Source organism: Urtica dioica, chromosome 9 (genome assembly GCF_054948205.1).
Source record: "Urtica dioica subsp. dioica isolate 48M chromosome 9, U.dioica_male_clone48M_v1_H2, whole genome shotgun sequence".
Taxonomy (NCBI): Eukaryota; Viridiplantae; Streptophyta; class Magnoliopsida; order Rosales; family Urticaceae; genus Urtica; species Urtica dioica.
The window spans coordinates 30,064,471-30,077,108 of record NC_142764.1 but is presented as its reverse complement, the minus strand read 5'-3'; the positions used below and the strand labels follow the sequence as shown (position 1 = coordinate 30,077,108).

Below are 12,638 nucleotides of genomic sequence, written 5' to 3'. Positions count from 1 at the left end.
TATCTCTCGCACCTTAGCTAAATGTCATCTCTGACTATATGATTCGGGATCAGATTTCACGTCGAGGACCTCGGCGGCTATGAATATGGCTCGGCTTGAAGCTACGGCTTGGGAATTAGGTTTGGGTTTGATAGGGTCAAGGAGTTCAAGGCGAGGATGGTGGAGATGATTACGAAATCATAGTGTAACTAATATACGTCGAGTATTGATTAACAGGGGGTTAGGTCTTTTATTAGGGTATTTGTGATATCATGGCAAATATTGTGTATTGTTACACGTCTTTATTAAGAGCACTGTCATTTAAGAGCATCAGCGCTTAGTGTCCAATCCAAACAAGTCAAAAGTGGGTCCCAGCAAACTCACAAACCAATAAAAATTATCCTCTTCGCTGTATAGCTGATACAGATGATAGTAAGCATTACCGCTTTATTAATAGTTTTATCTTATAGTGCAGTATTCGTATATTATAAATTTATAATATGCTATTATTCGCATGGTTTCTAAGTTTTGTGCAGCAAGTGATGAACTTCTCAACTAGCTTCTTGGAGAGCTTTATGTACCCAATTTAGTGCTAAAATCGCCTTGTATGCTATAAACTCGAAATTAAAAGTACATTACCTAAGTTTAAATTTGGTTTCTCTTGTAGGAGAACTTGGTGGCTCTTATTCTTCAACTAGTTTCTTCTTCATTTCTCTTTTATTATTTTTAAGTTTCGTCATTGCTTTTGTTTCTAGTTTATTTATATGTTCTGATTAAAAAAAAAGTTTAGTTATATGTAGCTAAGTTTCTATCGGGGCCACAATATAGCTCGGAACGATGAACGTTTGATGACCACACTTGAGAATGTACATATTTTTTTAAAATAAAACAGTTGAATCTTCATATATAAAATCCAATAATCATATGTAACTCGTGTAGAATATTCATTAAAAAAAATACCATATTTTTTCAATTTTATTTAGGCCTCAAGCTATGTCAAACCAGGGTGAGGTGTGTGTTTGGCTTATTTTTACACGACATTGGAACCAGTATTTGACATATTTCAAGCCCTCTGCCCTTGAAAAAACTCAAAATTAATAAGCATAACCTGACATTAATTGCTCTGATTAACTCCCTTTTCATGTTTTGCTCCGATTCATACCTTGTAGTCAACATTGAGTTTGAGTAGTGAGAGTAATCAATGATTTAATGTATAATTAAGATTAAAGGCTATTTTTTTTATGCCCAATGAAATTGATGATATAATATATATTGTAAGTTTGAAGAAAAATGGGGTAACATCATCAGTGCAACATATCTTTTGCTTTGGGAAATGGACTTGTTTTCATGAAATTACATGTCGTTTCTAAGTTTTGTCACACAACCTTAAAAATCGAAAGGACGATTCTTTCCAAAAAGAAGGCACGCACGCAGTAAGGCTTTTAAAAAGGCTAATAAAACAATATGAATGATTCTCAAAGCTATCTAATTAAAAACTAGTAAGCATGCAAACTTTACTCAGATTCCTTTCCCACCTTATAAGAAGATTTTTGGGTGTAAATATTCAGGAAAAAAAAAACTTTCTTAGCCACTATACACTTTTTCAACTAGTTTAGATCTCACGGTGATTTTCGTATATATTTAAGATATATATACTTTCTCCCAAAGAAAACTTTACAATCATATTGGACTAGACTTCGAACTTCGAACTGAAGGTGGTCCAAAAAATGGATCACTGTCAAATAAACATCAAAGATATTCGAATATATATATATATATATATATATATATATATATATATAAATATTTATGTAAGGTTCCTCTTTTGTGAAACTCAATTTGCGGCAGAGAGGTTATGAGAGTTACAAACCATTAAAGATGTTTGGGAATTATGTTATATATCTAAGTAGATTAGGTTTGGTTGGTTCTCAATAAACACTATTTTCTTATTCCTTTTATTTGATTCTCTATAATCCTTACCATCCAAATGCTTTGAAAAATTCCTCAACGTTTCATAATTCCAGAAGTTAAAGTTTATATATGAGACTCTTAAATAGTGGATAAGTTAACAAAGGCTCTAATTCATTATTGGCAAGTGTGACACTGTATACTAGTCAATAAAAGAAATCAAAATCATGGAACCCCTTTTTTGATCAAGTGATCAGAAGAATCGTATACTATATCATAATTTTCATAAATAGATAAAACCCTTCAATATTTAATAATTAGGGCGAATCCGTCAATTTGAGCATTTACAGAGACAGATTTGAAAATTAGATTTTTTTTATTAAATCCGTCAATATTTAAAATTCGTCTTTACGCTTTCGTTGATAGTAATAGAAGCATAGACAGGGCTAGTTAAGGCCTAAGGGACGCTTAAGCCCCTCTCAATTTTTTTTACATGCATATAATATATATGTTTTTATAAAAGAACTATACTAGTAATAAGCTAAAAAAATATATAGAAACCCCTCCTCGTAAAATTACTTTACATTAGCACCCTAAACTAGGGATCGGGATCGGTTATTCTAGGCAACGATATTGACTGAATTTATATATTAGTTGATAATCCTAAGGAGGATAATTACAATATAATTACATTTAGGATTATATTTATAACCAATCTAGAGACTGATAACTGACTTTTATATGTCTCCTTACTTATTCTTCAATATTAGTTGGCCAATTACTTTCATAACTACTTAATTTTCTTCCGGTTCAAACCAGATTACCTCTCGAACAAATTTCCAAAGATCGTAATTGATTACGACAAGAAAATTATATAACATGACGAATGGAAAATACGTATGAAATTCAAATTAAAATATAGTACTTTTCGACCTTAGGTCCGTTAACGTGGTTTTGTTTCTTGTCAAAGGAGTGGGAATTTCAACCATTTTTTGTCAACTCGATTTTTCCTGATTATGTGTTTCATTTATGTATTTTATTGTATTAAGTGTATTACTAATCCATTATTAGAAACGTCAAACTTACTGTATAAAATAATAAAATAAAACAAAGACATGTCATACTGAATTGCATGCGTTTCATTCAAAATGTTAAAATGTTTATTCATATATTTATTTAAATTTAGTGGAAGGTTTTGACTTTTTGAATTATGTTGGTTTAGCAACTCCATTCGTTTCCATGGTGCCTTAAGCTTTATTCTGATCAGAACTGTTCTAAGATTGTTTTTTTTTTTTTTTTAATCTTTCATAATAATATAATATAAGCGGGTAATAATGGATTTTAAAAAAATTGTTAGAATCAAATTCAAGAACAAGTCAAAATAAAAGATATTCTAGTCACATAAACTAGTTTCCATATATACACCTTGTATAAAATAAACTTACAAAATGTATAGTATTTTAGAAAACCAAATTTACTAATTTTCATATATACATCTTGTATACTCTTGAGTCAAAGATATATTATTATGAATATAGTGAGAAACAAATGTGGAAAAATTACATAACTAATTTAAAACATTTGTCACTTTTTATATTTTACTTATGTTATAAAAACATTTCGTCAATAACCGTTTTTTTTTTCTTCAAACAAAAATAGCCTTATGTTTTAAATCTAGTAAAAAGTTATTGAAATTTATTTAATACTTATTGAAATCTGGGCAACATTTATTGAAATCTAGTTAATAATTATTGAAATCTGTTTATAATATTTTTTGAAATTCGGTTAACAATTATTGAAATATGGTTAATAATTATTGAAATCTTATCCAAAATATTGGTATATTGAAATCTGGTTAACAATAGTTATTGAAATCTGATTAATTATTATTGAAATCTGATTAAAAAAATATTAAAATATGGTAAATAATTATTGAACTCTGGTTAATAGTTATTAAGGGTAAAATAGACACTTTAAAAACTAAAATGGTTATTTATGAAAAATAAAAGATTCAGCGGCTAATATTGAAAAAAAATATACAAAAAGGCTATTGAAGACTATTTTCACAAAGAAAGTCTAGTACTAAAAACTTAACAAATTTCCATGTATAATTTTTTGGATAATCTAGCAACGTAGCCAATTTCATACATGCTTTTAAGGATGTAGTCAACGTTTGGTAAATTTTGTAATCTTTATGTTAACCGATTTTAATAGATGATAATATAGTAATTTGCTAAACGAATAATAAAGTCATATCATCATTCGTGACTTAATTTGAAACTTAGGTAAAACGTTGACTATATTACAATACCAACTTTTCAAGTGGCTTTAGTCAGACTAATTTTTCGAATTTTTTATGCACAAATAGATAATTCTTGTAATTGTACAAGTTAGAGAGTATTAGACGCAAAAATGTTCACATAAATTATGTTAACAATTTCTGCTACAATTTATTTGTAGTATAAATTATTGTCTGATAAAAAGTAAAATATATCATATAATAAACGAAACGTGTGCAAATAATTTTTCTTCTGTTGAAGAAAGCATACAAATACTTTTTGTTAGCTTATTTATCGTCATATAATTTGGATGGATTGAAATTTTTGTAAAAATCAAAGTAATCATTTACGGTTTTATATGACCCCAAAATCTATTCTTGAGTTAAAAAAACTTGCAAGATATTTCATGGCTTGGTATTTGTTGTAAAATTTACTTTTTGTATATTTTTTTTATATATTTATAAGAAATTTAGAGCTCACTCTCTCACCCTAGCCGCACAATATAATAAAGGAAAAATATCAATAATATCCCTAGTGTTTAATCGAAATGCGAGATTTATCTCCTTTATTTCTAGAAATATCAGACATATCCCTCCAGTTTAATATAAATGACATATACATCCCCTAAATAAATGTTATATTACAAATATCACCATTTTTCGTTTATTTTTTACAAAAAAATAATTTGAAATCCCCTAAATACCCTTAATGAAATAATTTTTTATCTTCTATTCTATATAAAAAAAATTAAATTAAAAAATTTCTTAATAAAAAGTTAAGTTTTTTTTTAGAAAGAGAGATTTTGATTTTTTTTTTAATAAAATAGTAAATAAATATTTATTCTATTAAGGGTATTTTGAGGAGTTCAAATTATTTTTTTGTAAAAAATAAACGAAAATGATAATATTTGTAATATAACATTTTTTAGGGGAGGTATATGTCATTTATATTAAACTAAAGGTATATGTCTGATATTTCTAGAAATAGAGGAGATAAATCTCGCATTTCGATTAAACATGAGGAGTATTCTAGTTATTTTCCCTATAATAAAACGCATGAAGAGCTAGAAAGCGAATATCAAGCCGTTGATTAGAACTACTCTTAAGAACTGAAAGAATCTAGACCGTCAAATCAGATTGACCCACCGAACCTAAAGAAAAGCTCTGACCAAACGAACGCGGGACGGGACAATTTAGATCTCTTTCCGCTGACGTGGCAGAAGGCGACAGGGAATTCGGACTACGATGCCGGATTAGACGGTCCAGATTCGCTCTCGCTTTTATGGCAAAAGTGTCTCCACCACAGTACTCTCTCAGACTTGACGATTTGGAATATTCTCTCTCTCTTTGCTTGTCAAAAATAGACATAAAGAGCGACGAGCATTTACTATGATTATCATCTCATAATGTATACAAAATCCTTTTTTTCTACTGTTTTTTTTTCCCTATATAAACAAATGAAACGGAATTTGTTCGCATAGAGACAGACTCCAAGAGAAGATTATTAGTGTCCAAAAACATTGTCTCATCAGGTTTTTCTTTTTCTTTCTTTCGTCTCTGTTCTCTTCTCTCGAATATGAGTAAAACATGATCGAATTCGTAGCAATTCTCGACGGTACTCCGTTTTGTCGTTTATTCTTGTTTGGTTGCCCAGAAAACGTTAAAATAAAAGATCGAGTGTTTAATTTTTTTTTTAAATGATTTAGAGATTAAAAAAAAAAATAAGGGACGAGACACACACACACACGCACGGCCGTACGTATCATTTGTTCTTGTATTGTAACGACGGTCAACTCGGTCAACGCAATAAAGCTCTGTGTTTTTTCTTGTTTTTTTCTGCGACAGAAAGTGAAAAGTAGAGAAAACGACAAAAGAGAGAATGGCAGTGAGTGGTTCGAGTTCTTCAGGACAACCTCAGTTCATAGCGAGCGCTGGAAATCGAAGCTTCTCGAACGCTCCACTGATCGACGACTCTTCCTCCGAACAGATTGTCGTCCCCGATGTGAGTTTTCGTCTCTCTCTCTCTTATTCTATTATTATTATATATATATATATATATATATATATATATGTATTGTATTTGTATATATATTCAAGGGTTTGAATAAAGACTTTTTTTTTTCTTTCACTTACTAGATTTAGGCAGCCATGCAATCTGTAAAAAACAAGAGCGAATGTCATTAATCCTTTTGATTAAAATAATGAAACGTGTAGAGATTGGCTGAAGGAGCACTGAAGTGTATTGATGTTGACTGCCATGAAAATTTGAAAGAGAAGACTAGTAGTTTTTACTCTTCACTACTTTGATGCAAAGCTCTATTTTAAAGAATTTTAATACCACTATGTGCTTTTTTATATTTGTGCTTTCTTTTCCCTTGACCAACAGAAGAAGAACTCTTAATATTCAAATTTTAAAAATGAAAAATGAAAAATTAGAAAGTGACAGAAGAGGGACAACCATGGGACTAGCTTGTTCATGGAAACTGGCTTAATCAGTTCATTTGCTCTAAATTTCTTGTTAATGATATGGCTTAAGACTTGACATTCCGGTTGTGTAGAGGAAGAGCTGGAAAAACTTCTTTGCTTACATGGGCCCGGGATTTCTGGTTTCTATTGCCTATATTGACCCCGGAAACTGTAAGAAATGACACGATCTCGGAATATTACTACTTTGAGCTCCAACATCACTTAATTGTTAATTACTGATTGACTTGTCACTCTATGCTTGATATGTATAGTTGAGACGGATTTGCAGTCGGGAGCGCAATATAAGTACGAAGTAAGTAAGATCGGCCGACTTATTATCGAACGAGCACAGCTATGAATACTACTATTATGATCTGTAATCATAAGAGATTTTCAATATTTTTGTTGCAGCTACTTTGGATAATATTGGTAGCTTCTTGCGCCGCGCTTGTAATCCAATCCCTCTCAGCCAATCTCGGGGTTGTCACAGGCATGTGATTTTCTTGATCCGATCACATCTGTATCGATGCGATTCTCATTTAAAAAAAAAATGTTTGGTCTCACACAGGAAAGCATTTGGCGGAACATTGCAGGGCTGAATATTCTCGGGTCCCGAATTTCATTTTGTGGGTTCTCGCCGAGATCGCCATTGTTGCCTGTGACATACCTGAAGGTAACTCTTCTTATGAAGTTACTTCTTTACGAAGCAACGCGATTAATTACCATAAACCTCGGTGTTCTGTTCACGCAGTGATCGGAACTGCCTTTGCTCTGAACATGTTGTTCAATATCCCGATATGGTGTGGTGTTCTTCTCACGGGACTGAGCACTTTGGTTCTTCTAGCTTTGCAGCAATACGGGGTAATTATTACATATTTCGGCTTTATTTTTTTTCTTTTTATCTTTTCTGACATGGGATCCTTAAAAACATTTTATTATGTGGTGTTGCAGGTAAGGAAACTCGAATTCTTGATCGCGTTCCTCGTGCTAACGATCGCGGCGTGTTTCTTCGTGGAGCTTCACTACGCGAATCCCGACCCGAAGGAAGTGCTGAGAGGGCTTTTCGTTCCTCAGCTCAAAGGAGACGGCGCTACCGGCCTCGCCATCTCGCTTCTCGGAGCTATGGTCATGCCGTACGGTTTTTCTAATCCCTTTTCACACCCACGAAAAAAAAAAAACAAAAAAAATACTAATAATGTTTTCTTTTCAACTCAGACACAATCTGTTTCTACACTCGGCGCTCGTGCTCTCTAGGAAAATCCCTCGGTCCATGCGTGGCATCAGAGTAAGCTTTCTTCTTCTTCCTCGCTGAACTATTATGTGTCTTGTTTACTCGGACTTACTGATTATTTGATGTGCAAGACTGTAAATTTTTAGTAATTTAGCCCGATATGAAGTCAACGATCACAAGTAAGACGCAAATTTTGCAGGAGGCGTGTAGGTTCTACATGTTGGAGAGCGCGTTCGCTCTCACGATCGCTTTCCTGATCAACATTTCGGTCATTTCTGTGAGCGGTGCGGTTTGCAATTCCCCGAGTTTGAACGCGGAGGATCAGAAGAGCTGCCAGGACTTGGACTTGAACAAAGCTTCCTTTTTACTCAGGGTACATATATATACGCACACCGTGGTCCCGCTAAAAACATCGAAAACTAATCCTTTTTTTTCTATTCGCTCGTCGAATTGATCATCGTGATCACAGAACGTGTTGGGAAGTTGGAGCTCAAAGCTCTTTGCGATCGCGTTGCTGGCGTCGGGTCAGAGCTCTACCATCACCGGAACTTATGCAGGCCAATACGTTATGCAGGTAAACCAAATTCTAACGGAAATAATCGTGTTGTACAAAGTATTTTAGCAAAATAGACAAGTTTTGAACATAACAGTTTGGCTAATTTACAAGGCCTTTTAAGTTTGGAATGGCCAAATTCTAATCCCAAGATTGTGGTCTAAAAGGGGTTTCTTGATTTGAGATTGCAACCGTGGCTTCGCAACTTCTTAACGCGGTGTTTGGCCATAGTCCCGAGTCTGGTCGTCGCATTAATAGGCGGTTCTTCCGGGGCAGGAAAGCTAATCATCATTGCATCAGTATTGCCATTCCTTCTTGTCTTTTATCATAATTTATACCAAAACAAAAAAAAGCAAAAATTAATAGTAAAATCATTTCTCTGCGGCAGATGATATTATCGTTCGAGTTACCATTTGCGCTTATCCCGCTTCTTAAATTCACGAGCTGTAAATCGAAGATGGGGGCGTATGTCAACTCCGTGACGGTACTATTTCGCTTTTTCGTAATTAATTACATTCAAATAGTTACATAAATGTCTACTATACTCTCTGTTTTTTTTTGGCAGATAACATTGGTGACTTGGATCATAAGTTCACTCCTAATGGTGATAAACATTTACTATCTGATGAGTGGGTTCATCAAGTTGCTTCTTCACAGCAAGCTGGGGATCGTGGCGAGAGTATTTCTGGGCATATTCGGATTCTCGGGGATGGCGGTGTATTTGGCCGGGATCGCTTACCTCGTTTTCCGAAAGAACAAGGAATCTACACGTCTCATAGCTCTCACCACCGCAGAGAGCAGAGAAATGGCTTCCGAGAGCAACAACAATACTAACAATGGATCCATGTATTGCGTCCCAAGGGAAGACATTGTGAGCATGCAATTGCCTCAAAAAAGGTCCACTCCCGAAGATATTTGATCTTCTACGCTATAGTTTCTTTCTGACTTTTGTCTCAATAATTTGTATTCGTGCGCTTTGATATATATGCGAACACTTACCAACTTATTAGCTCTTGATCAAACTTTTTTTTTATTACGTACGGTGATAATAAGTTATGAAAAGAAAGAAACGATCTCCTAAAAATTGATTGAGCTTGATAAATACATTGCAATCTCACCAAACAACTAAAATAATGAGGAAAACAAAGAAATGTGTGATCAAAGTCGGAAAAAACAAAAAAAAAAACAAAAAATAGCAATAAGACTAATAAGGGAAGGTAACGGAAGACGCGATTTGACAGTGTCCTCCTGGGACGCCGGAGTTTCTGAGAAGCCTGACGTAACCAGCCTCGCCCCAGTTCGGGCCCCACTGGTTCCTCACGAGCCAATAGTCAACCCCTTCGTCGGTGGTTCCGTATCCGACGATGGTGGCCATGTGGTTGACCCGATCTCCTCCGCAGCTTCCGGTGAAAACTCCCCCGGAGTAGAACTGAAACTCGCGGCTCCCGGCGACGAGCTCGGCGGAGACGGGCTGGCGAGCCACGGCGGCCCTGAGGGCGTCCTCGTCGTCGGCGGGGTCGACTCGGCCGAAGCCCCTGATGACGTGGCGGAGGGAGGCGGCGGCGCACTGGCCGGGCGGGTAGGAGGCGGCGGTGGCGACGCCGCCGTTTCGGATGATGAAAGCGTAAGAGTCCTCGGCGAAGCCGGTGTTGCAGCCGCTGCGGCCTTGGGCGGCGTAGACGCAGTCCACCAGCTGATCCACCGACACCGACGGAAGATTTCCCGTCTTTAGGAATGTCAGGCTCTCCACCGCCGACGCCGACGCGAACGCCCAACACACCGCTGCCATGCATATAAACACGTGAGATCACGAAGGCTACGTATTCTAAACTTAGGGGCTATAATGACATTCTTTTTACTACTGGAGGACTCATCTGTAAATATTTACAAAAAAATATTAGGAAAAAATAAAATTCAGCTACGAAAAAAATAAAAAAACATATGCCCACGAAGCCACTTTACGCTTCCCTTGAATATTTTTTTAGAACTTTTTTTTTTCTTCATATTAGTCCCTCTAATTTAGGTTTCTGGCTCTTTACCAATGGCACAAAATCACATGTACACCCTCATCATTTCTCTTTTTTTCTTTTTTTACACTTTTTCCTAGTTTGTATCTTTTTATCCTAAAACATTACAAATCAGCCCCTGAATATTATATCTTCGCATATATATATATATATATATATATATATAGAGAGAGAGAGAGAGAGAGAAGACTTACAACATTCGCCTTGGTTTTGGATGGGATTCACGGCGCCTTTTTGCCTCCAATCCACGCTCGCGGGGAGCGACAAGTTATTACTACTTGTTCTATTGTTGTGGTCGTCGTTATTACTACGGTGGCGGTGGCAGATTTGGTCGTCGTCGTTGACATCAACATCGTCGCCGTCGTGGTGGTCGAGCGGGACGGGAGTGAGGTTGTTGAACTCTCGGTTGGTGAGGTCCGCAAAGGTGTTGGGACGGAGACTGAAACTCGCGTTGGACTTTGAGTTGAAGCGTTGGATAAAATCCATATTCTCTTTGAAAACTCCGAACCTCATTTGCTTCTCCGACTCGTCACCGTACACGCGACCGTGCTTTGCCATCCACCGCTCATGCCTCGTCGCCATTTCATCGTCGCCGCCGCCACACTCGACGGCTTTCACCGCTAATATTGACGCGATAACGACGGACCACAACAAAATTCTCATCTTCATTTCTACTCTTTTCTTCTTTTTCTTTTTTTCTTCTGGTATAGTCACTCTCGTTTTCACATTCTATATATAACAAACCCTACCACCACCACCACCAAATCTTACGTGAATATCATATATATTATATACGTATGAAAAAAAAATCAAATATATCACGTATATCATCGTAAATATAGGCAGAAATATATAATGCCATTTCGATGAAGTATATGCGTCACACATATTTATATTCACAAAATAAATATATGAATTACACGTATATATACGAAATAAATATATCATGCACATATATATATATTTGCCACACGTCATACATATTTTTACAGGCTATTAATTTGTTATAATTATACGCTATATACTAGGGTAATATACTAATATATTTGATTTTCTACAGGCTAGCATATATACATGGTTACCGATTATGTGGTCTTTTTTTTTAATCGAAGGATTTAATAAGAAGTGGAAGTGTGGTTAAGTATATATATAGAAAATTTTATGCCGTGTAGGTTGGAATTTGAGTTACTAGATTTTTAAGTAATTTAAAATTCTAGATAACCATAATCCACGCTTCTAATTTGTTAGTGGAAATAATTTATAGTTTTCTTTTGTCCTCTATAAACAAAATATGAATTTTAATCACTATTAAAGTGTACAATATCATTCGCAACAAGGACATATACGAGGTAGCACATAACTCAAACTAAATAGTGTATTAAGAACTAGCATTGATGTACTTGACCGGGAGATAGTTGAAAATTGAAATAACATATATTAAAACGTTAAAACTATTTTTTTTATCATATATCTTCAAGAGATTTAAAAAAAAAACTCACTTTACATATTATTAAATTAGATCTCGATACGTAGATCAAGTTTATTTGCCAATATATTATTGAAAAGGGTTACTAAAGTGTGTCAAATCGTTTCCATGTAATTAATTTGGTTGTTATAAGTCAAATCGATGTAATCCGACTTTATGGTATGATTTATCCAATGATGGTAATACTGTTATCAGCACTTGATTGAGACTCAAATTTTAATGGCACGTCTCAAAACCAATTGATAATGAGATGAGTAATTCATGATATTTATAAACATTGTTAGTTCTTATTCTGTTTTCCATGTGGGATTCCTAATAGCCCTCCTCAAGATGATGGCTCTTTTAACGATTGACTCATCATCTTCGACCGAATCTCAACGATTGGACAAGTTACCCGTTTAGACTTAGTGGGCTCTGATACCATGTGAAAGTATCATGGGGTTCTATCTCAAAACCAATTGACAATGAGAGGAATAACCCATGATCTTTATAAATCTTGTTAGTTCTCATTCTCTTTTTCATGTGGGACTCTTAACAATACCAAGAATTTACCGACTTTGATAAAAAAAAAATCAAAGATTTACCGTGGTATCTCGTAAATAAAAGGTAAATTGTAATGGTGAATTTATCGTTATCGAAAGGGTAAATCGGTGAATACGAAATTTATCAAGAGGTTTCCACTAAACAAATAAATACAAATATATATATAT

General features: G+C 34.7%; 1 protein-coding gene and 1 pseudogene across 2 annotated transcripts; one reads left to right on the top strand and one right to left on the bottom strand.

The window, feature by feature from the left end:
• The first annotated feature begins 5,550 nt into the window (after window positions 1-5,550).
• On the top strand, window positions 5,551-9,429 carry NRAMP1 (natural resistance-associated macrophage protein 1). The gene is made up of 14 exons (XM_089627023.1): window positions 5,551-5,697; window positions 6,011-6,167; window positions 6,724-6,802; window positions 6,904-6,944; window positions 7,043-7,121; window positions 7,200-7,304; window positions 7,383-7,492; window positions 7,583-7,764; window positions 7,847-7,916; window positions 8,062-8,235; window positions 8,332-8,436; window positions 8,583-8,714; window positions 8,804-8,899; window positions 8,981-9,429. Exons 2-14 carry the CDS (start codon window positions 6,045-6,047, stop codon window positions 9,332-9,334), a joined length of 1,650 nt encoding a protein of 549 aa, XP_089483149.1. The 5' UTR covers window positions 5,551-5,697; window positions 6,011-6,044; the 3' UTR covers window positions 9,335-9,429.
• Window positions 9,430-9,619: 190 nt separating this feature from the next.
• Window positions 9,620-11,133, bottom strand: LOC149386771 (senescence-specific cysteine protease SAG39 pseudogene; annotated as a pseudogene). Its single transcript, XR_016301358.1, has 2 exons — window positions 10,637-11,133; window positions 9,620-10,197 (listed from the first exon to the last, which is right to left on the bottom strand). The product of XR_016301358.1 is annotated as a senescence-specific cysteine protease SAG39 pseudogene (transcript).
• Window positions 11,134-12,638: the final 1,505 nt, after the last annotated feature.